The sequence below is a fragment of the Phyllostomus hastatus genome, unplaced genomic scaffold (genome assembly GCF_019186645.2).
Source record: "Phyllostomus hastatus isolate PE091 unplaced genomic scaffold, TTU_PhHast_1.1 phas_contig_29, whole genome shotgun sequence".
Taxonomy (NCBI): Eukaryota; Metazoa; Chordata; class Mammalia; order Chiroptera; family Phyllostomidae; genus Phyllostomus; species Phyllostomus hastatus.
The window spans coordinates 18,777,111-18,803,220 of NW_025333835.1; the positions used below are offsets into that span (position 1 = coordinate 18,777,111).

Consider the following 26,110-nt stretch of genomic DNA (forward strand, 5'->3'; position numbering starts at 1 on the left):
GCCCGCAACCATTTGGCTTGCAGGCCAGCGCTCAGTCCATTGAGCTGCACCAGCCAGGGCACAACCAAATGTCTTGATAAGAGTAAATATTATTGTATTTCCTAGAAAAAATACTGTGGAGTTAGGGAGTTTCTTTTCCCAAATTCTGGGCAGTTTTTATTTGTTTGTTTGTTGTTTTTTTTTTGTTTTTCCTTCATAAAAAAGGGGACTTCTATTCCACTCTTTATGTGAAGAAAAAGCATGAGAGAAATTATTTTAGTTTCTTTCATCTTTTACTCTTCAAGGCAGAGAGAAATAACATCTCATTGTAAAAATTGAAAAAAGAAAAACAACTGTGCAGGCATATACATAGATATATTTTTCCTCAGAGTGAGGCCTGTTTTTTGTGATACTCTCATTCTCTGTGTCCTGGGGCAGGCTCTGCCCCTAGAAGGAAAGGAAAGTGGTGCTATAGGTGTGCTCAGAATAATGGTAAGTCTGACTCAGGAGGGGGAAGGTTTCCCTTACAGCCACTGGTCCACGCAGATACCTCTACCTCCATGTCTCTGTCTCCTAACTCTTACTTCCCAACTCTTCTAAAAGATCTAGGGAAAGAGTGCAACTTGGTTATTTACCCTAAAACCCTAACAAGTGTGAACACTGATCCAGTTGCTCTACGGTCAATATAACCATGTTATATTTTATATGTATTGGTATATGTGTGAGTGTGTCTTATCATCCTTGAAAGCTCTCTATGCATATTTTCTCAACAGGAAAGAAGTATAGGTGGAGTTCTGGCCTTTGTTTTAAGGCTTTAATTCTAGAGTGGCCCTCTTCTGCCATGGCCAATAGTGAAATATCTGAGAGTTTGTTTCATGAAACTTTATTGAGCAGATGGAGTCAAGGAGATAACCTCACTAACTGACCAGTGCTAATTGCCCAGTTTCTGATTTGGGATTTCACTTCATTGAAATTTGTATGAATCTTGACTAGACAGTGAACCAGTTTTCTGTATGAATTTTCCTAGAAAATGATTTCATAGACCATTAAGGGAATTTTAGTCTAACCTAGAACCATATTTTCAGAACAAAGATATTAAATCTCTAACAAGTCTCACTCAATTTCTAATGAAAAGTTAAGTTTTATCAACATATATTTATCCAACAATTAGGGTAGAAATTGTCACTTTGGATGTTGACCAAGAATTAACACAATACAATCAGGAATTCAGAACATTTATTGCAAGAGCTGAATAATTGTAAATAACGTAGAACTGGCAAAGCAGTAACAAGGATAATTGTTTAGATATTTATTTTGTCAAAGTCATCAAACACTCCTCACAAACCGACAAAAATGTACTGCAATCAGCAATGCACCCCTACCCATTATTTTTCATTATATTGTGAAAAAATGTGAATTGCTATTTACAAAGTAATTTTACTTTTGGTAACAAATTAACTGTCAGATTAGCAAACCTTTTTTTTTAATTTTTTATTTTTATTATTTTCACTTTTAAACTGATGTTGAACTGTGGCATTAAGATAACTTTCACTTCTTTCAATAAAGACATTTTGTTGCATGCTATTTATTTGTTAAATCATCTGTCATGCCTTAACAAAAACCTGCTAAGAATGGTCAAATTCAGATTTGTTAGCACGTGCAACTGAGATCTTATTAACATTAGTTGTCACTCTGTTGGTTTGACCGAAGTGACAAGATGCAGTACCTGCCAGGCATTGACCAACTATGATAACAAACAGTTAAACAGCAATAATTAGAGATTTATCCCTTTATTTCCCCCAACTAGCCTACCTGGAGAATGTTCTGTTACATCATGAAGGCACAACACATTAAATATTTTGTGGCTATGTTCTAACACTTGTGTTACAACAACATTATTGTATATGAGGATCAACACAAACTCTGCCATTTCAACAAAGTTGTAGACACACATTTGCCCAATTGAAACTATTTTTAAATAGTAATTTTCTTTAATATATGCTAATTTCAATACATTAGTTTTTTATGAGTGACAAGTACAGGTTATTATATCACTTTCGGAACAATAACACTTTCCCATTACTCTTTCACTTAATACTACTAATTAAGTGATTTGCTTTTGCCTACTTTGAAAACAAGGATGTAAAAAAAAAATTGGTTCTGAAATTCCAAGCTTTTGCAGAAGTCATTTTTATATAGTTTTTCTTTTTGTCTTTATTTTATACAGAATCTCAGCTTACTAAACTATCACAAAAGAAGCAAAATTCCAGAACCTTTTTGAAAACACAAGTGTTTGAGAACCTTTGAACAACATGTGTCAAGACAGACTTGTAACGCAGAAACACCTCACTTAAAGAAACAATAAAATGATGACAAAAGGCAAATGAAATAAAAAGGAAAGAAGTAACCATAAAACACAGAATTATGCTATAGGATTTTTTAGAGGAACGTTATAAGCACACCAAAGTTGTTAATAATAACTTGCTTCTATTTACAAATACTTTAACACTGACAAGTGTCCACTAACGTTGTTAACAGCACAATAGGCTTAATGCTTATCTTAAGTTTCATTTGAAGTATAATGTCAAGTATAGCAGTCCAAGAACAAATCAATGACAAAAAGAGCACAATTTTCTAACTGGATATGTTTGTCAGTCACTCTAATCCATAGAACTTCCTTGCTCTCCAAATGCATATTCTATTGTTCATAGCAGCAGTCCAGGGTCAAAATAAAATACAATTAAAAAAAGGATATTTGCACAATGGAGAGATGTCTGGAGAGTTTAATCAATTCTAGTAAATAATATCACAAGGCTAGTGGAACTATCTTCTCTCTTACGTTGTCAAACATTGAGTTCTCCATGGTGCTAACACAAAGTTATGAATATCCCTGCTCTAAGGGGCATAGTTGTAGAGATCTATAGAATACATAAAGCTCTGACATACAAAGAATTAGCCTGTCTATTTAGATTAATGCTATTAGGTCCCATATACTCCTTTTTTGTTTGTTGTTTGTGTTTTAGAGTTGGTGCTCCTTAGGACTCTCAATAGCACCTCCTGCTTGCTTGTAAGACTTCAGGTTGGCCAGAGGAATGTCTGTCATGTGGCTGCCATTGTGGAAATGGCCTTCATTGGAGCCATACTGCTTACGGTCATTGAACTGGTTCCTGCTGCTGTCTTCTTTCCAGGTTCTGGTCAAGGTGTGCCCATTCACAAGCTTGTCTTTCTTGACCCATTCTTTCTGGGGTGCAAAAGTTGAGAGAGGAGATTTGGGGTGTTGATATGGACCCAGGCCAGGAGGCATCCAGCAATTATCAGAGTGACCCAAAACCAAGCACTCCTGAGTGCACATCTCTGTAGCTTCAGCTAATCCTCGGGGGCCCAGAGGCCCATCTGCAGAGGAGAAGAGAGAGAGAAAACAGAAGAAAGTGGTTAGGTTCGTATTTAAAATTATCTCCTAGGGAAAAAGTGCATTGGTGCCCTCATTTTATCATAAAAAGTATATTATGTTAATTAAAAGACATTTTCCCTATTCTTTTAAGAAAAACAGAAGACAAGTTTCTTGTTACAGAGGTAAGAAATAACTCTTTTCTTCTTTAAGCCTTTGTTTACATCCAAAAAAGGAGACAGAAAAATAAATAAGTAAATAGATAGACACAAAGATACACAGACAGTTATGGGCAAACAGATATACCCATGATGTATCATCTCTAATCAGCTCTTTCTGTGGCATATGCATTATTACTAATTTGTGTCATAATTTTTAACAAAAAACATAGAAATTTTACATGCCATGTTGAGGAATATGTAAATGCTAAAACTCCATGAAAGCAAAATGAAGAAGCACTACTTAAAATATATTATTAGAATACATACTCTAAATAAATAAATAAATACTCTAAATGGCTATATATGATATTGTTTTTCCATGTGAATACTTGTTATATATGTATACAATTATGTGAAAATAATTTTGCAACATTTAAGAAAATTAGTAATTTTTAAAGGCTATTTCTACTATGCTATATTACTAAAGGTACCTCTGGTCTGATTAAAGCATTCCAAAATCCAGGTAAACAAAGAAGCCATTCAATTCCAAAGACATTTGCTTCCTTCCAGGTTTAACCTACTTTTGAGATTTATAGTGTAAAACTGTAGCTAAGTTGCAAATTGGATCACATTGAGTCTAATATTTAGGGAGAAAAGCCATCATAGACATTTATTTTATTTAATTTTTACCAGTAGACAGTCTAGAACACTTTGCCCATGATTTCAAAAGTAAACTCTTTTGTGACTGTGTAAAGAAATCAGCCTACTTACTGAATAACAACAGCCAAATAGTTAAGGAAAAAGTTGTTTTTTGTTGTTGTTGTTTTTTTTTCCTTGATTAAACAGTCAAGTGATAAGTGATAGCTTGGAAATTAGGAATTGATTTTATGAATGAGGTTAAGTGGATAGGTAAGAATGCCTCAGGCATACAGCAAGTTGAAAAGCAGAGTCATCAGAATAAAAGTGTACAAAAAATGCAGAAAATCTACCAGCATGTTTGTCCAATGAACAATGAAAATAACTGAAGAATTGAAATGCAGGTGGTTGCTGAAACCCAAGTTAGCACTACTGCCATTTTAAGTGCCCAGTAACTGTGGGGTTTTATTATATTATCACCTACTTGTTTTAATAGTATTCATTTCTTTCTTGCACGTTAAACAATACCTGGGGAGACAGACAATAGTTCACAGCAAATACCTGAAACCACAAAACACGGACAACATCATAATGGACACTGGATGTAAAAGAAATGTGGCTAAAATATATTTTCTTACAAACTGATATTTTAGTCATTTTTTAAAATCTAAAATCTGCATTTTAGAATAATTTTTTTCCACATGACATTTGTTCTTTTTTAAGTGTCATTCTTTTTATAACTTTATTTTTATTGTTGACACTATTACAATGTCCCAATTTTCCCTATCCTTTTCCCTCCTCCAGCCAGCCCCTGGTAAAGGTTCTTTGGCTACTACTCCCTTCACCTTCTTTCATTCACGTCTTCCCTCTGACAGCTGTTATTTTGTTCCATACATCCATGCTTCTGTTTTTATTTTGTTCATCAGTTTATTTTGTTCATGAGATTCCACGTGTGAGTGAGATCATATGGTGTTTGTCTTTTTCTGACTGGCTTATTTCACTTAGCGGAATATTCCTTTCCATCTGACTCGTATTACCATTCCATCAAAAGCAAACAGTTTTATTTTGTTTAAACACACATTCATTACTTAACCTTAATTCTCCCATAAACCTCCAATGATTACTTCCTTTGTAGAATATTAAATTTAAACTTTTCTGTGAGCCTTTGTCCTCCAAATTCTGCCCATATTTTAAAAGTTTTAATCAATTTCTCCCATTTAGGTTTGCCTTTTTTGTGCTCAGTACCACTATTCACAGAGGTAACAGGTTTTCCTCAAACTGTTCCATCCTCCTCAAATTAGGCTTAGAAGATGCTTTTCAGATGGCCTGTTTTCTTTGAATTACTGACTTTGAAGGGTCAACTTGTTTCTCATGTAACACAGCAAACTTCCAAAACTATACATCTCCCATATGCACCTGAAAGATTTGCACAGATCTTCCCTGTTAGTGGGTGCTGAATTTCCTAATTGAGCTCCTTCAGCTCTTACCTTAATGACATTTTTCTCTTTTGGAGGAAGGAGGTTCTGTATATTAATGAGCATCCATTTTTATTTTTGCTTTCTCCCAACTAGATTTAAAATCCATTGATGAAAAAAAAAATGACTTCAGTTTCCTGATTCCTCATAGTTGGAAGTAATCATAATGGTCTGTGAATAATGTTAAATGACAATTAAAATTTTATGAGATTGAAAATGTACTGAGAAATGGCTACAGATATCACCTCTTTAAAGACCTTTAAAGGCAGGTACTATATAATTATAATAGATGCTGATTTCAAAAATATAAAACCAAAAGCTTCTTAACAACAAATCTCTGCCTAGCAATACTTTGTGACAGTTAATAAAATAATTATTTAACTTCTCTGTTAAATATATTCAATCCTTTCTAAGCACCAGTAGAAGTAAAGCAGATAATCACCAATTTAATGTGTAATATATCTTGAAGCCAAACCTTAATCTTCACTTTTCCAGAACAACTAAAAAGTTTTTAGTTATTTTCTTGTTACTATCTTCAAGCGGGGGGCGGGGAGGGAGGGATACATTTCAGCTGATAGAATCAGGTTTTAACTGAGAATATGCAAACTTATTTTTATATTGGCTTATCCAACATGCATTGCCCCAAGGACGGAAGATAACATGTTTGTGTTTCTGTAAGGATATGGGGACCCTAAGTCTTCAGCACTGAGTGACACAGTTTAACAAATAGAGTATATTCTTTTCTTCCTTTTTTCAGGACCAATAACATTTATTGATTCCATAAATATTTACTGAGCATGTACTGTATGCTGACATTGTGACAGGCACCACACACATGACAGTGAAGAAAACACTTGTCAACACTATCCCCAAAGGGCTTTTGGCCTATTTTGGGAAACAAATAATTTCCTTAAAAGTAGTGAACTGAAAGGGGAGAAAAAGGTGTCATTGGAAAGGAATGGGAGGCAGTTAACTGCATTAGGGAGGCATGTCCCTGTACAAGGCAGCAGACAGACTTTGTTAGTTCCCAGCTGTGTCATCTCTACCATTTTCTGAAAGTTCTTACAGATAATTGACAATTTAAAACATTTATGGTTAATATTTCTATGAACTATTCAAAATCATTAACTTGTAAAACAGTTTCTATTTAATATTAATTGCTCTGTGATATTTGAACATCTTATGATTCATTCATGTAAATATATTCAGACATGTTTATAAAGCATATAAATAAATTCATAGAAGCTTTATAGATTCTCAGGTAACTCTTTTAAGTACCCAATTGTTATATAAGTTTTAAGATCCATCAAAAGGTGGGACTCAATACAATGACACTTAGGTAAAAGTCGGAAGGTTTTAGAGGAGGAAAGGCCACAGTGCAGGACCACCCAGGGGTTTGCACCAGGGACACCAGAGCAGTGCCAAGGTGGGGGACAGCTTCTGTCTCGTGCATAGGGTGGAGTTAGCTAAGTTCCTAAGGCTCTCTGTGAATTGACTAATTTGAGCGGTTTTTCAGACTACAAAACATAGGGGCTATCCCAAGTCATCTAGTACCTAACCTCTGCACAGTTAGGGTAGGTACAGAGTAACCTAGGAGTTTGAGAGTTGGAAGTGGTTCAGGTATGGACCTAAGTAGGGAAACTGACTAACATCTTGCCAGGACCTCAGACCTGGGACAAGAGAGTCTTTTTAAAAAAAAGTTAAAGGCAAATACCATACGATTTCACTAGTATATAGAATCTAATGACCAAACTGAACTAACAAGGAAAAGAGAGCCAGACTTAGATAGAAAGCAGTCTGACAGCTCTGGGTGGGTTAGGGTTGGAGGGAATGAGCCAAAAGGACTCATGGACATGGAAAACAGTTGTGATTGTGGGTTATAAGGTAGATTTAATGGTAATGGAAAAAAATAAAAAATAGATTCCAGAAAAAAATAGATGAAGCCTAAGATTATCCTCTTTGTCAAATTCTAGAGAGATTATTAAGTGGAAGTTTCATAAACATTAAAAAAAAATTTTTTTTTAGCCCTGGCTGGCATAGCTCAGTGGATTGAGCACCAGTTGTAAACCAAAGAGTCACAGGTTTGATTCCTAGTCAGGGCACATGCCTGGGTTGCGGGCCAGGTCCCTAGTGCGGGCCACACAAGAGGCAGGCACACATTGTTGTTTCTCTCTCTTTCTTTTTCCCTCCCTTCCCATCTTTAAAAATAAATAAGTAAAATCTTAATTTTTTTTTAAATTACCCTGGCCAGGTAGCCAAGTTGGTTAGAGTGTCAACCCGATACTCCAAGGCTGTGGGTTTGATCCCTAGTCAGGGCACATGCAAGAAGCCACCAATTAATACATAAATAAATGAAACAACAAACTGATGTCTGTCTCTCTTCTTGTCCCTCTCTCTTTCTCTTTTTCTCTCTATCCCCCTTCCTCTTTTTTCCTAAAATCAATAAAATTTAAAAAAACTGAAAATATCAATAAGATCATTGATTATGTCATTGATAATGTCAGTTGTGTAAGTTACGTTGTTTGAAAATGTACTTTGTTTTATGCTTTGGTAAATTTTTATTTTGGGACATGATATTAAACAGAGAAAAGTTTCCTTTTTTTTACATTTGAGCCTAAATATAACTGCTAGTTGTTGCCTGATACTAAAATGCAAAAAAAAAGAGCTAGTTTTATTTTGAGAAATAATAATGCTTGCCAGTTGTTTTCTATAAAGTCTGTTTCATGGATTGGTAAAAATAAAAAAATATTAATTATATTTTTAGTGATGAACTATTCAAAAGGACACGGTCATTCCTCTAGTTTCCTAAAACAGTCCCTGTCCTTTAATAGTTTATAATCTGAAGTGTGGGATACACTGTATAGTTTCCAATTCATTTCTCTCATTTTTAGAGCCACTGAATGAAAATTTTAGTCCTTTTTAAAAGGAAACATTCTTTAAAAAGCACTCATATTGAATATTGTCATTTTCCAAAATATGATTAACATAACCTATAATTTCCCATGAAATACACAGTATTTAATATATCAGAAAATTTTTACTAATGCTGCAAAGTATATATGCAATAAAATATTCATTTTTGATATATATTATTTTTAATGTTATCACTACATGTAATGGTATTGATAAATTACCCAATTTACTTTTATTCATGTATTTTCTCAATAAGCACTTACTGAATATCTAACATGCATCACATGAATCAACTACTGTGCTGTACTCTCAAGAAATATCTTGAGATTTTACATGTGTGATCATGCTCATGTATATGGTTTTCTCCTGTTTCTCTAATTCTTTTTTGTATATTTTGTAATGCCCCATTTGTTCTACATCATATAAAAGCTATTTTGGGTCCAGATCAGGATTCCAAGTGGCCTATAAATAATTTTAGTTTTACACCAATTTGTTTTTTTCCCTCTTAAAAATAATTAAAATCCCGCATCTTTTGAACACTAAAACATTTGATTTTTTAAACCTAAATTATTTGTTCCTTTTCACAATCTGCAACCCATGAGTATGCTTATCATTTCCAATTTTTGAATGTATAAAGACGCACGTGCTGATAAAATTGTACAAGCCATCTGTCTCTGCATTAAAATGTTGACAGCAAAAATGAAAGCACAGTACAAAAAGCTTCTTGAAATTTGTCTTAGTGTTTCTATCAGGTTTCATTGTATTTCCCTCTTCATATTTGCACAACTCATCTTCTCATTCAAAACCAAGCAAAATACCCTTCCTGTGGTTTAAGCGACAGCTGTTACAGGGCTGCCTGAATTGCTAACTCTTAAAGTTGCAGGTTGAAAATAGGAAACAATCCAAGTTAATTGATCTCCAGCTCTACTTAAATGGTAGGATACTTGAATGAGCCTCGATCTCATTTTATTTTACCTGGAAGCAGAATTGTTATTTCATTGATTAACTCACTGCAGTAATTACAAGTAGCTTCTGGCCTGTTGACCACCTGCTTTTCAACCTGATGACTTGAGACTCTTTAACTTCAAGCTAGACAATGATAGTTAAAAAAATAATAAAAATCATGAAAACTTCCTATCCCTGGCCAGGTTTTACACTATATGAAGGTTTAGCCAAAGCTGAACTTTAAAATAGAAGTCATTTTTATATCACGTTGGATCAAACTCATCATGTCTCACTCAATTTTTCATTTTGTTCAATTTTTATTATAGACATATACCTCTTGCATGCAAACATAACTGACTATCATGTTATAATGGAATTTTTGTGGTAAGAACCTATTTCACTATTTTTAAACCAAAAAAATTGTTTTGAAGTTCCAATTGTGCTGTCTTTTCCCAAGACATTACCCTAGCATGAGTGTAATATGCAAAAAGTTGTGCACCACGAAACTCCTTAAATTGAATGATACTGTGGGGTCATGCTGGACGTGGCTCTTCCAGCCCCCACAGTGGAAGGCTGGCTGGAAGGCCCCTGGCCAGAAGGAATGTGTATTGCTTTGGAAATGGATTGTAATTCCCTCCTTATCCCTTTTTGGGAGTGGCTCCCTCTCCTGTGACTGCCTCTTGACCTTATCTCTCTGCATGTATACACTGAAGTAATGTAGTTTAGAGTCACGTGCAAGACAAGTGTCCCCTTTGTCTGGGACCCTTAAAACACTTCTCAGAGTCAGGGAGGTGTGGTCCTGCTTGCTGACCTCCCTCCGTGGGTGCTCGCATTAATGTGAGTCATAAAGGCTATGTCTGCTCCATCTAGTCCTCCTGGTGGCTTTTTCAACTTAGCCAAATGAGCAGGTGAGATCCTCATGCTTGACATTCTGCATTACAGATATATTCACTGATTTAGATTTGCTCAAGTAGTTTTCCTGATATTTAGGCACAATGATGAAATGTCTATCTTTTAAATAGGACTTTATCCTGTAATTTTGGCTTGCAACTGCTGTGATTAATATATCAAGAAACTCAATTTTCATACTTGTTTCTTGACTTAATCAATCTTCGTATAATAAAATTTCAGGAAAACAAATGTCCTTATTCACTATTAAGTTTATTTGAGTATCTCTAGGGAATCAAAACAAAAAATATTCAGTATATTTTTACTAGCTCATTTTCACACTGAGTTTATTTCTCTTCTATTTGTTATTCTTTTCTGAGACAAGGTGTAACTGCACAACAATACCTTATCATTTCTGTATATTATCTTGAATGGAAAAAGAAAGCTAAGTCTTTGTGCAAATTTAGAAGGGCCTGGAAACATGTCAGGAAAACCCACTTGATAGGCACCCCCACTCTCCACTATTCCATCATCATTTTCTATATTTACTGAACAGTTGTTATTACAAAGCAAATGAATTAATTTGCTTCCAATCTAAATATATAAAAATTAATTGCAAATATGAGAGCTGGCACAATATACAGAAGGTATTGATAAGCATTGCACCCATTCCCTTTTCACACTTCATTTCTATTTCAGATCACATTGTATTATGCCTGGTCAATACTTTTAAGTTGATGTTATATAGACATAAATATTAGTTATCCTTCTACTCTTGTTATACAGAAACAATATGTAAATTCCCTTGCCATTGTAACTTGGATTTTCATATAGAATAACATAGTATAATTATATGAACAGTCTAAATTCAAAAATAGACCTGGCACATTTTAGTATACTTATGGAAAAAATGTTTTCCATTCATTCATTCCATAATTTTTATTTTATCATATGTTAGGTTCAAGAAATTTTTGCTTAGGATATCTAAAATCAGAAACAACTGACAAATCTTAAGTCACATGATCATCATAGCTAAGGCAAACAGAGACATAGGCTCCAGCAATAAATTAGTATGAACTTTATGAAACTAATTTTAGATTCCCCAGCTCTTAGGTTGTCATATATAAATTGAAAGTAAAAGAGTACATTTTGATGCATGACCTCTACCATCCTTACTCTTCTATTAAACATCATTGTGGTTTGTCATAGATAATCAAACTTTTCAATATTTTATTTGTTTTGCTAATGAGATGCTCAAGACATGTCAAGAAATTATAAATCAATTGTTCCTGTAGATTATTCTATTATCTAAATCATGTTTAGATTTTAGAAAAAGCAACTGTATTTAGACCAAGATTCATATTTCTAAATCTAAGTAAACACCTCATAGTTTAATCAGGGCTTTACCTCCCAGCTCAGATTTAAACACAACATCTTGCATGCATCTGCAGTCACCTCCAGAAACAAATGCAAAAAACCCACACTCACAGGATTTGACAAAACCTTGGTTAACAAGTAAACAAGGATTAAATGTTTCACACGTTCCTCATACAGATTTTTGTCCTTGGTCACAGATGAAAAGTCAACATTTGCAGATTGGAGACAGTTCAGACAGAATAATACGTGGCCAGTGCAAGCAGCAGATTCTCTGCCAGAGAGAATATTGCTGTTTGGACAGACGTTATGGCTCACAAGGAATGAAGAGCGCTCCCTTATAAATCTACTGCTTTCTTCTGCATGCCACGAGTATCAGCTGTGTTTCTCTCATCTGCTAAAGTTAACAGTCAAAGAGAAAATGATCTTTGATATTTGTATCCATTCACCATTATTATTTAACGTAGAAATCATTTGAATAGCAATGGTCTAAGTGGACAGGCTTTCACTGATTATTTATTTAAATTAACTTTCAGATTTTGAACGACTGCTCAATGTGAAACTTTGAGTCATTGAAACTCTATTGACATTATTGTGGATCATATGTACTTTCTTTTTAGTTCACTATTTCTTTTCATTATATTTGAGATCTTTCATTTAAAATGTATTCATATACTACATATTCTGAATTATTCTCCATTTCTTAAAATTTGCATTATTTCTCAAAAAACATGATAAATATTTGAGGCACGAGTTTTTAAAAACAAATGAAAGATGTTAAGGAATGCAGTAACCCTTTACAGGTTACTTCCAGGCTGAGATCCAAGTTAAAAATGAGTGACTTATAATCTTTTGTCCCCTTTAACTGTCAGTCACTCTTCCGAAAACAGGCCCGTGGTACACAAAATTGTGATCTGCTTTCACGCAACGGTTTCCCATATTTCAGGTGTATTTAATTAGAATGAAAGAAAAATAAACTGGTGGAGTTAATTTTCATTTGCTCCGTGTTCTCTGATAATTTTCACCTGGGACACGTAGACGCACAGATTCATTCCTCTCCTGGTCTCCGGGCCAGAAAGTCTAATTCTCACGGTATTCAGAGGGCATCAAGGTTCATCCCCGGTGATTAAAACATTGAAAAGTTAGGGAAAAATACTTTACAAATGCTCCAAATTAATGATTTAAAGATTTAATTATTAATACATTGTAAAAGATGTCGGAAGGATTGTGTTTTAAAAGAAATAAAATATCAATTATGATGCATGCGATTTGTAAGGGTGTGTGGCCTGTGTGTTAAGAGCTGCATTGTCTAACCAACACTTTGAATTAATATAGCATAGAGCAATGCTTCTCAAATGTTAATGTGTATGTGAGCAACCTGGGAAGATCATTAAAATGCAGATTCAAATTCAGTAAATCCTGGATGAGTCCTGAGTCCCCTTATTTCTAACAATCTCTCAAGTGCTGTTGCTGAAAATGTTCAAGGACTTCAGGTTGAGACACAAGGACATTGAGGACTTACTGTCTCCATTTTGTCCTTTCCCCGTGGTCCAAACAACTGAAATTCTCAAACTTTTGCATGTATTAGAGTTAGCTGGAGGGCTTTTTAACACGTAAAGTGCTTGACCCCATTCAGAAATTCTGACTTTGTAGGGTCTTGAGGAGGAGTGCCAAAAATATTCAATTCTAACAAGTTCCCTGGTGCAGCCACAATTTTCTGATTTCTCCTATCACTATCTGTATGGCAGCTTCCTTTCAGGGCATCACAGCATTTTTCAGACTCCTGAAAGTTGCAATGCTCCTTGTTCTTGATCTGCACTCCCTCTAGGTGAGCTCACATAATTTGGTGGCTTCACATATATACTAGTGATGCCCAAGTTAATACTCTCAGCCCCTTATCTTTCTCCTGGGGAGGGGTGTATATCAGTATAAGTCACCATCAACCCTTTCGTATTATTTGGATTTCTAATTGACACACCCAAGTTACCTAATTCTCACTATTTTTCCTTTCACCAAGCCTGCTATTCTCCCTGAATTTACCATTCTTGTATAGAATACATTGATCACCTGCTAGCTCAATTCAGAAGGAAAAAAGAAAAAAAAAAAAAGAACCAATCTTGGCAGCTGTTAGACTGATATATACAATGGCTCACTCCTCATCTTCCCCAGTCTAATCCCTGGGACTATGAATACATCACAAATGATTGTGTTTAATTATACTGCTACTGTGAACTGAAGATTTGTGTCACCATTCCCCCAAATTCACATGGTGAGACCCTTACACCCAATGAGATGTCATTTGGAGGGACCTTTGGGAGGCGATGAGTATTAGGTGAGGTCATGATGTTGGAGTCCTTGTTGTAGGATCGGGCCCTTATAAGAAGAGACCAGAGAACTAGCTCTCCCTCTCTCTCTGCCACGTGAGGACACAGCAACAAGACAGCAGTCTGCTAATCTGAAAGGGGTATTTCACCAGACACAAATTTTCCTGCACTTTAATCTGAGACCTAGCTTGCAGAACTGTGAACAATGAAAGTTTGCTAGTTAAGCCACACAGTTTGTCATGGTCTGTTAGAGCAGCCCAAACTAAGGCAACCACCAAAGGGGTTTAGCAGATATAATAGTGACTCATTGGTTAATAAAGTTAACTTTTTAGTTTACCAAAGGACAATTCCTAGGTGGGACTAACATAATCAACATAATCAACATAATCATGTGAGTCCTTGGAAAGCAAGGAGCTTTCTCTAGCTGGTTGCAGAAGAGAGCTCAGATCCCAGGAACAACAGCTCTGTCAGTGCTGACTTTGAAGATGGAAAAGACCACATGGAAAGGATCTGAGAGCAGACTTTACTGACTGAGAGCAACCCCTGCCGTGCAGCCAGCAGTACCACAGGGATCTCAGTCCACAAGGACGGAATCCTGCCAAAAGCCTGAACAAGTTGGAAAGTGAATTCTTCCTCAGAGTCTCTAGAGAAGAATCACGCTTAACTGATACTTTAATTTTGGTTTTGAGATACTCTAGGTATCTAGAGTCTGCATTGATTCCTCAAATAATGGATACATGGGAACTGAGATAATACATATTTGTAGCTATAAACTGCTCAATTGTGATGATTTTGTTATTCAACAATAGAGAATAAATACATCTGTCCTTCATTAACTCATTACACAATAAACCAGTAAGTTCTTCAGTCTATTTACTTTCCTGTAAACCCACCAGCCTGAGCCACTATTATTTCCTAATAGAACTCCCTCCTTTAATTCTTTTAACATTCTATTCTCCAGTTCATAACTATATTTGTTAATTTTAAGTATGTAACTAATACACTAACATTAGATTCCTATTGCTGCTATAAGAAATTACCACAAACTTAGTGGCTTGAAACAATATCCACTTACTCTCTTATAGTTCCAGAAGTCGTATCTCACATCAATTTTATTGGGTTAAAGTGAAGGTGTCAACAGGGATCGTTTCTTCTGAAAACTCTGAGGTGAGAATCCATTCCTTCCTCCTCACCCCAGCTTCTAGAGGCCATTTGTATCCCTTGGCTTCTATGTATTTCCTCCAACTTCAAAGAGCATTACTCCAATCCCCACTTTTCTTACCATATCACCCTCTCCTCCAACTCTTCCTACATTCTTTTCACAAGGACCACTGAGACAGCACTGCACACACGTGGATAATCCATGATAATCTCCCCATAGCAAAGTCCTTAACTTAATTACATCTGCAAAATCCCGTTTGCCATAGTCACATGTTCTGAGGACTAGGGTATATGTATATATTTGGGGACTATGTGAACTAGCACATTTACAGCAGACCACCTCACTCCTTTCCTTCCAATTACATCGGATTAAAAGCCACACTTTCCCGTGGCTCAGGGAGCCTCACATGATCTAGCTTCTGTGCAGCTCTTTGATTTCATCTTCCTTCACTTCTATCTCCGGCCCTGCTGCACTCCCCCTTCTGCTGTGGTAACATACTATATTTAGGTGTTAGTAGTGTAGCTCTCATATCAGAATGTAAGCATCACAGAGCCAAGTAATTTGCTTTTTGACAATTGCATCCTCAATACCTGAAACCAAAACCTGAAACATTGTACATAATTACTAGACATACTTTGAAAGGAAAGATAAAGTTTGCACTGAGCCCAAAATCAGTGAGCTAACATAAAAATATATGTAAAACATTACATGACAATTTAAATTAAAAAACAGTTAGTAATCAGTTCTTACTTATACATTAAAACACTGCTAAGAGTTCATAGCATAAAATTTCCCTCAGATAATATTTACAATGTTTAAATGTATTAATAAAGGCAAAATGACCTATGTGCTTTCTTGAAAGCTGAGGCAAGTGGAATATTCTAAAGTGAGACATAATTAGGTTACTTCCTATATCCCAGCAAACTACGTAATTATGCCCGGAAGTTTGTAATTCCTTTAACCAAGAGAGCTCTTTAGATGTCTTTAGAAGTCCATATTCACAGGACCCATAACAAAATAATTCTTTAAGGCCTAAAGACACCAAAGTAATTATCAGCAATTATTCTGAAGCAGAGCTCTAATGAGATACAGATAACTGTGCAGGATTTAGCCCCTTTTTTGTTACAGGTATGCCCTGCTAAATGGGAGAATAGAAAAAAATTAAGTTGATCATGAAATGTATTAAAAACTTAAAAGTAGTTTAGACTCTCTATAAGTAGGTTGGTTTACAACTGTAAGAGATAAAATTACTTTTCACAAAGTTAAGGGGAAAGGGTGATTTTAAAAGAGGCTAATATGCCATATTATATTATATATAGAATTCCACCCTGCAATTCATTGCTTTAACTCAGTTGTATATAGAGAAAAATTACTCTACAAAAGCAAGGAATAATCTTATATATTGAAAGAATTTCCTAAGGGAACTGTTGAAAATGTCATTACTTCATTATTGAAAATAGCCTGTATAATAGAGTATTGTGGAGTGAAATCTTGCCCTCTCAGGGTGGTGCATAGGATTACCCATTCCAGCCGAAAATGTATGTTTATCTTTGAACGCACCTTGCAAATCCAGAGAAATCATTTCATTAATATAGGCCTTTAAAGATACATTTTTCTCTTAGAATAATATTACATGTGAATTTTATAACATCTATATACATTTTTCTAAGATTTTCTGTAGTATCTTTGCACTGCTTATTGCCAGAAATTATAATTTTCTGATGATAGGAGACATGTTGCATCTCTTTAGCACAGCACGATTTTATTGGTCGCTGACCATAAGTCCCAACTATTCAGTAAATATAATGTCATATTTATCACTAAAGATCATTAGTCATCATTATAATATTATGTTATGAGACAGGAACCATTTATCATTTTTTGGAGATAGAAATAGTGTGTTGCATCATCAATGTCCTATTAATATTTAATCAACAATACTTTAAAATTCTCAAGATTAAGCTGATGTTTACATTAAAAATTTTAGGTAAACTAGTGTTACTCTCAGAATAAAATTTCTCAGTGACTATAAGAAGACGAAACAGGGAGGGAGGATGAACTGCCATTCTTTCTATATCTAAAACAGTAATTCTTGGTGAGCAAAATTTGACCTTGTTTTCTGAGGGGTTGTCTTTTTTCTGCTTATGGGTTATTTTAATACTTTCTTGGGAGGAGTTATTGCTAATCACATTTGCTTCCTATCTAGATCTGCTGTCCTTTTACAATTAAATATGTTTTTATTATCTTTCAATCTGTCTCATCAAAATGACCTGTCTCTTGGGCATAATTGGTGGTGGACTACTCTGTTAAGCTCATTAATCTTAGAATATTAATAAAAAAACTACGTGCTATCCTTTGGAAGGATATCTGCACTTCAGTAAGAGCTTTATATAGATGATTCAACACAAATACATACATGAATGCTTGAGGCCTGATGGCAGCTGAATGCGATTTTGAGAGAGAGAAAGCTTTGAGGCATCCATCAGATCACAGTGTGAAAATATGCTTCTCCATGAGTTGGCAAAGCTTGGGTATCTTTCAATGTCCCAGCATGCATGAGATGGAACTCAAAAGGATCAATTAAAAAGAATTTAATGAGGAGACTCTTTGTGGGACATGGGCTGGGGAAAGTGAACAAGTAAGGAGTGGTTAGGGAGGCAAGGACCTAAACAAGTAGGAAAATGTTACCACTCCTAGGTCTACAGGATGAGGAAAGGGGAGGGCTCATGTGCCCGGAATTTAGAAAGAAGTATGAAAGATTCAAAAATATATATGCAGGGAACCAGAAAATGATTAGGCAAGGTAACCTGTAATATAAAAGATAGGAGCAAATATGAGTAAGTTTTTGTTTTTGTTTTTCCGGAAATCAGAAGATATAAAGCCAATAAATGTCCTCTGACATAACCTTCCAATTTAAAGTCTTAACTGGTTTAAACACAATTTCAAAATCTCTTATGGCCACCTACCACTAACCCCGACAAATGATCAGTTTGGAAACAATGCTTCTTACTAACTGTAGGTAACATGTAAGCCAATTATTTAAATATTAACTTGGAATAAATATCATTAAAAATTCACAGCAGCTTTATGTGTTGATGTGAAGAGAGCTAGTGAGAATGAGTGAAATATTTCATTGTCTGTTTTAATATTTTAGTAAAAATATCTTGAAATGCTGCTGTTGATAAACCCAATAAACACCATCTTCTTTGTACACATGGATTATTACAAATTAACTAACCTAGTTTATCTTCATTAGGAGTAAAAATTATTGTAAGTTTATAACTTTCAGTTTCTGTTTGTGTGTGTGTGTGTGTGTGTGTGTGTGTGTGTGTGTGTGCTTTCTATACATAGGACAGTGTGCTTAAAACACCTAATTCCTATAAGAGCTCTTGAGTTGGCCTCTGTGCCTCAGTTTACCAGATCAATAAAATCACAAGACAACTGGCCCTTGCCAAATATTATCAGTACTGCTTAGGATGTCAGTTTGTTTCTCTCTAGTAGAAGTGAACTGCACAGTGAACCTTTGCTTTTTAATCTAGATGACAAGTCAGAGGTTCCAAGATCTGTGAACCTCTGGCAAGATTTATAAAGTTAAGCTGTCATCTAGAACAATTGGTATGGCTTTGGTTCAAAATCAATCACTAAGAATATTTTTTATCTGGTGAAATACCCTTACATGCTCTCCCTGTCAGGATGAACTGTAAATAGAGCCCCAACAAATGGAATATTTTACAACTATGTATAACTAATAAACTACTTGGAGTTCTTACTTGGGAAATATGTATGTATATGATTCCATCTATCTACCCATAATCTCTCTATCTTAGAGTTACCACATTGACAACAGTGCTATTTTAGTTAATATAACCACATTCTGTCAGCATTAATTATGTTCTCTCAGCCTTGTTTACGAAAAGATGCCATAGATGAGAGAAGATGAAATGGCGTTACTGAATAGATTATTTAAGATCACATGTAGCTTGAGCATTTTCCCTTGAAGCAATGTTACTGAGCCAAACTTCCCCCTCCTTCAGAGTGTTTTTCATTAAGTCAAAAGCATTGCTTTCTGGTAATTACTATTAGAAACACTAAAATGTATTTTCTATCTACCTGAATTGCTACAACCACCTGATGAAGAAGACACATACCTGGGGTCGCTACGTGGCCATGTCTGATTTGGCTCCTGAAATGGACTCTAAATATCAACACATACTAGTGATTACAAACTGCTCTTCAAATTCCATGGTATAAAGTTAAAGAAAACCGGGGCTAGGGGTGGGGTGGGGCAGGGCTGGGCAACGAGGGAAAAACTGGGACAACTGCAATGGATTGACAATAAAAAATTTTTTAAGTTGAAGAAAGCCAACATCATGAACCAGGAGAAATATAAAGGTTTTCCTTCTCTACCTGTGATAAAATATTTTCTGATTTTTTAAAATATGCTTTTTTTTAGGTGAAGGGTTGATATGCTAATTAATTTTAAAAAGTGAACTAGAAAATGCAACTGTGTCTAGATGAGGGAGCACAGATGAAGGCTGACGTGACACAGTATTTTTGTAGTCACGTAAAATATCTTTGGTTCACGGTCAGCACTGCTATTTTGGAAGCTGGTGCTGTCTGAAAGGGTGTTGTCTGGCTGGCTGCCTATCCGAGAGCACTTTGAATTCCTGAGATGGTCAGGTCAGGGCCTGAAATTCAGAGCAGTTTTCATTTGTCTGTTTAATTCAAATGGTCACTGCAGATGAACCTGCTGTGTTTGTAGGTATACAGAATACTCATTTTTAAAAAACTGATTATCTCTAATTGCTCCATGACAAGGTAAGCCACCTCCATATGTGTTTTCTGAACACCTACAAGATTTAAAAGTGCTGTTTAGTGTCCTCTCCTTCTAGGCTGCTTAAAGTTTCTTCACTGTGGCTCACTATGGGGTAGATGTTTTCTTTCTTGTTAGCTTTTCTTTGTTTCTACTCTAGCTTAATACCACAATGCCTTTCATACCTACCGATAATGTCAGTGGATCAGGCATATTCTAGGCCTATAATATAACTGTCTCACCAACTATGAATAGATCCAAGTCATAAGTGAGATTAATAAAATAACCCACATTTCATTAACAGGTTCAATCAGTGCATTTTGGGGAACACTGATTGTGTGATTATTATTGTTATTTGGAATGTATGTTAAATTAGCATCACATTACTTCTGTTGTTTTTCTGAAGGATATGCAAGATTTTTTAAAAATTATTTCCAGGAGAATACATGCCTGGATCATAATGTTTGAATACCAAACAAAATATACAAAAGGATGGAAAAAAGCTAATCCATTCAAATGGTCTCTTGTTATCTCAATGGCAGATATAAATTAACCTATGATTATTTTAACAAAGATTATTAGTAGTGATTGCAAAAGTGGCCACGACTCAGTGTGTTACATATAGACGCTGCCTAAGTGTTCAAAGCCATCAATCAAAAATCTGACACAGTTAAGTTCAACTCCAATGGCAGCACTTAGTCTTAGAGAGTGGAAGCCAAACTGGATTGGTCAGCTGGTGATCTCTCCCTGTGTGGGACTGACCACTTTGTGCTGACATGGCTGTCGAGTCATCTGCTTCCTTCATATCTTTAAAGGACAAGGCCCGGCCACATTTCCTTTGTCTACTTAACAGCATACTTGTTGGTGACTACATGCATATGGTCCTTATTAATTCAAGAACTTGTATTTTTAGATAGGAAAGTGTGTGCTATATGGACAATGAAAATTTCATACTGTAGGGAGGAGTGACATGAAGTTTTCTGAAGGAGGCCCAAAGATTTCATAATTAGTATTTAGTGAACATTTTAGTGTCATTTGCATATGGACATATGGTGTCATTCTAAGCTCTGCTGACAAAACTAGATGTATAAAATGCCCTATATATTTTATGTCCCAAAGGATTCTAGAAACTATGGCTTGGTGAAGCTCGCTGGCTCTTTTTCTTTCATAATTCTTTCAATAATACTTAACAGGAAAATTCCTCCACTGTGAACTATGATACATTGTAACTTTTCATTTTGAAAAGTAAAAATATAGTTTTTAGAAAATTATTAAGTAAGATAAAGAGGGAAAACATTTTTATTATATTTCCAAGTGTAAACATACTCAGTGTTTTCATTTCTTGACAGAATCACAGTGAAGATGATAATAATGACATATGCAGAATGATTGTCAAGACAGCTAAAACCCCTCTTTTTGCCCTCTGGTCTTCTGGGTTTGATGACTGGCTTGTGTAGGAGAATAAGAAAACTGATCTCTAACACACATTTTAAATGTGTTAGAGTTTCCACAGGCACCCCAAAGCTTTCCAGAACATTTGGCTTTCCCTCAAAAATCAACTTTAAGAAAGGAACTATTATAACATTTTCTTTGAGAGGGAGTCTGTCATTGCACTTTAACCAGTTACATACACTTGCACTTGGCTAAATTATTAAGAAACAATTTCAGAAGAGTAAGTCACTTAGAGGCGAGGACAGTCAATTCAAGTGTGTGTGTGTGTGTGAAGAAAACGACTACAAGTAGTAATAATAATAATACAACACAAATAATAATGCAAATCATTGTGTCACTAACAAAACAAAGAGGTGCTTGGTTTCATTTTAAGGAATTAAACAGTTTTATTTCTTTGGCTTCATTCTTATAACTTGGATTATTGCTTCTAGAGAATAGATTTTATGGGAAGTGCAGAATTTTCTTTATGATAAACTGATTTTTATTTTATCTTTGTTTTATATTTGTGAAACCTATGGTGGTATAACATCTTAAGTAAATAAGATGAGAGTAAATAATAAGAAAGTGAATGTTCCAGGCAGCATCCAGGCAGAGTCAGAACAACCGCTGAAGCACACTCAGCGTGTCAAGTTGCTCACATTATACGGAGCACGAGGAAACTGAGGGAAGTGGCACTCTTGTCACCCACAGCCATTTGTTCACTTGGGAGGGATGCCTGGCAGTCACTGTTTTAACTGGTTCTTTCTCGTCTCTGTTTCATTATCTTGGTTCAGCAAGTGTAGCTAAAGTTGGATCACTGAACTGCATATACATACATATGAAAGGATTTTGCTCTTAAATAGTGGCTGCTTTTCGGTCATAATTCAGACTAAGTTCCACTCTGCTTTCTTTTTATTTTTCCTGAAGAATTGTAAAGTAGAAGAAAGGAGGACTTGGACAGAGTACTAACATGATAGAACAGCAAACCATGAAAGACCACATAAAACATGGTGTCTGAAAGGGTACCACTAAGGCTTGATACTCGCCACCTCCCTCCACTTTCCTGCTGTGTTCTTGCCTTCACAACATGGAAAATATGTTTGTGAATATTGTAGATTAAAACTAGATATTTTAGAATTGTCAGAGAGAGAAGAGAGCATTCCCCCAGGGCCATCATTTTCATTAGTTACGATGGGTTCAGAGAGGTAAAGTGACTTGACCATAGACACAGAGCACCACAGAGCTTCCAACTCAAAAAACAATGCTGCATCCTGCTGCTTCTCTGCTGTTGACAGAAGACATTAATTTTAAATTAATAATGACAACTTAAGGAAGCATGACCAGAATAAAATAAAACTAAATGGGCCATTTCAGATAGTCTAAAGTAGAGGGCAGACACTGGACATTCAATGGAATGAAAACTTTTGAAAGGGTAGCATAATGGTACAAGGAGGGTCCACAAAAACTGATTACAAGGTGAAATATCACAGAAAATTAAATTCCTTAAGCAAATAGAACAAAGTGACTTTATAAGCACAGAAATCTGCTGTCTGTGAATTTGGATTGTTCAGAACACTTAAGTGAATGGAATTCAACAAGGGACTGGAAGTGACACGTTTGCCACTGCGGTGTTCCACTTGTCACCAATATTTCTGGGTTGGTCACTAGAACCTGGAAAACTTCCTCATGCTGAAAATAAGAAAATCTGAACAGATATACAAACTTAATGCCTCTATTATCTCTTACTGTCATTCTGGGAAACTAGATGTCACTATCTCAACTTTGACTAAGTTACAAATATTGTGTCCTTAGTATAGCTCCTAAAAATATCATATGATAGAAACAATACCTTTCTCTAGAATTCTACTACACTAGAGATTTTTTTCTGAGTCAAATTCTGAACCAAAAACCAGGGAGGGTCTCTGTAGTGAGAACTTCATGTGTATATTTTTAAAGTGTTCCCTAGTGCTGTTTAGTTCTGACACAGAATTCACGTTTGCCTTCCTATTCAGGGTTTGGATTTTGTGGTCTTTGCTAAGGGACAATCATTCAGAAAGCTAGTACATAGAGACTCAAAGGATAAACCCTGATCTCAGGTTTCTGACAGATTTCTTCCCTCTTTCATGTGTTAAGTTGTATATGTATTTATGATGTCTCACAATTTGTGATGAGTTGCTTTCAGCCAATGATATAAGGGGGAGACGTTTCCAAAAGCCAAAACATTTTAAGGACAGACTTAACATTTGAATTGAGTTAAATTATATGAATTTATTCCACAATAAGCATTGACAAGGTTAAATTTCTGATTTTCCTTTACTGAAAAAGCCAGTATTCAGAATAATACAAGGATATCTTTTTTCTTATTTCAGAATTTACTAAGAAAAATGATACTGAAGAATGATCATGATGATCCTGTGTTTTCACACTGTATGTGTTTTCTTTATGGTTACTCTTGCTGTTACATGTAAGCAATCCAAGAATACATTAATAGGAGGGCACTCATTTCACTCACAATTGTTAAAGATAAAGCTTTAGGTTGCTATTGATGAATAGGAGTGTTTTGGAAAGATAGCAAAAAAAAAGGAGTTCAGAGAATTAGATTAACTGTGATCTTGTGTTCATGGAGTTGGACTGAATTGGAATGAAAAAGTTTCAAATCAGTGGTTCATTAGGGCCGTAATGAAACACAATTGGCAGATCATTCCTACCTCTTTTTCAGAAATCTGACAGAAACTGTGGCTTATTTTTTCCTTGTAATATGTCTCAGGTACATTATCCCTCTCATTACTTTATCAAAGCTCTGTCCATTTTCTTATGATTCACATTCAGAACACTCTAATAGCCTTGTTTTTATCAGCCCTTGCTTCTCACATGTTTAGCTAGTCGGCTCTAAATACCATGACAAGAAAATTATATTCCTCCTGTATTACCTTGATTACATCTTCATTTGGTTTAAACCAAGGCATGGATGGATAAAACTTAAACATATAATTATCAGTCCTTTCCCTCTTACAGGTATGTAACCCCATGGGTGTTCTGTTTGCTGTGTATTCTCTTGTCTTTCATGTTTCTCAATTATAAAGTCTTTATGGCTAACAGCCATGTCATTTACATTCTCTTATAAACACCATTGATATCAGGGCAGTTCCACAGATGCATAATACACTTTTCATTGATGATCATTAGATTTATGTGGGTAAGATTAATAACAAGTAAATTTTATTTGATTTTTAAACATTGTAAATAAAAATAAACATCTTGAATTTAACTTAAAATAAGGTATAAAAATTATAAAACAAATGTTTCCTCTTGTCCATCCAACCTTCGCACACTGCCTTATTTGAAAACCTGCCATTTCTCACCCGGACAAATTCAGCACCCTGTAATGAGCTTCCTGTCTCTGTGAAGACTCTTTTACTTTGTCTCACTGAAGAAGTCAAAATCATCTTTCATGATATAATTACTTTTTTTAAATAATTAAGACACTCTTGTATATACAAAGCCTTAGAAATAGCCTTAAGAAGCAATTTACCAAACTCTGAAATAGTCATACCAAGTCACAAATCTAAGAATGGAATGTGTGTTGTTTGCTTTGGATGCTAAGGAAATACCTTCAACACAACCCCATAACCAGACCAGTATGAGTTCTGATATCAGCGGTGCCTTTGGTGTTTTGTCTAACCTAAATACCTTGTCCTCTATGAGAAAGCCACCACATCTTATATTATGTCTGGTGGAGAGAAGAGTAACAGACTACTGTTTGTTTGTTTGTTTGTTTGTTTGTTTGAATATGCTTGTACTTTGGTTTGGGGGAGCTTGCGTCTATCAGTAAGAGAATATAAGACCATGTGATATGGAATTTAAAAAAATAAAAGATATTGCCCTGGCTGAGTAGCTCAGATGGTTGGAGTGTTATGCCATGCACCAAAAGGTTGTAGTTTCTTTCCCAGTCATGGCACATACCAAGGTTTCAAGTTCAATCACCAGTCGGGGTACAAACAGGAAGCAATTGATCAATGCTTCTCTGTCACATCTATGTCTCTCTCTCGCTCGCTTCCTCTCTATCAATAAAAAGCATATCCTTGGGTGAGGATTTTTTAAAAAATATTATTTTGGATTATTTTGTCCTGAAATATGTCATTCACAAGGCTTGTCTTTTTTCCTAAATGTACCACGTTAGTCGCTCTTTTAGATCTATCAACCCCGGAGTAATGAAAAATGAACTATGTAAATATGCAAAACATATTCTTATAGGAGGCAGGGTCATGTGGGCAAAAGAGTTCTAGACTCACTTCTGAGCACCAAGGTTTAAATACCTATGTCATCACGGAGAGAGGGCATCTGGGGCCTTATCCAATTTCTCTGTACCTACATGGATCTCTACAATGACGCACTATAAAACCTGATTCATTGTGAGATTATTGTGATGGTCATAATCGACTGGACAAGTGTATCAGGTAACAAGTGTGCAAAAATCACTATGGAAATAAAATGAAAGCTATATAACTAATATACCCAAATTCTTATACTGAATTCCTCAAATATGAATCCTGAAAGGAACTTAATTTTATTTATTCCTGCTTGTCTCTTAAATCTCTCTAAGACTATTTGTATTTTTTCA

General features: G+C 35.3%; 1 protein-coding gene and 1 long non-coding RNA gene across 6 annotated transcripts in view; one reads left to right on the forward strand and one right to left on the reverse strand.

Moving 5' to 3' along the window:
• Positions 1–1,233: 1,233 nt before the first annotated feature.
• PCDH9 (protocadherin 9) overlaps positions 1,234–26,110 on the reverse strand; it is an 875,477-nt gene continuing 850,600 nt past the window's right edge. For all 5 annotated transcript variants that reach the window (XM_045839021.1, XM_045839019.1, XM_045839018.1 and 2 more), the window contains one exon: positions 1,234–3,372. In XM_045839021.1, coding sequence (XP_045694977.1) covers positions 2,999–3,372 — 374 coding nt within the window. In that variant the 3' untranslated portion in view covers positions 1,234–2,998. The remainder of the gene's footprint in view (positions 3,373–26,110) is intronic.
• The window catches only part of LOC123818770, a 40,050-nt gene continuing 33,916 nt past the window's right edge, over positions 19,977–26,110 (forward strand). Inside the window, exon 1 of the long non-coding RNA XR_006785697.1 lies at positions 19,977–20,063. This is a non-coding gene — a long non-coding RNA (uncharacterized LOC123818770). The remainder of the gene's footprint in view (positions 20,064–26,110) is intronic.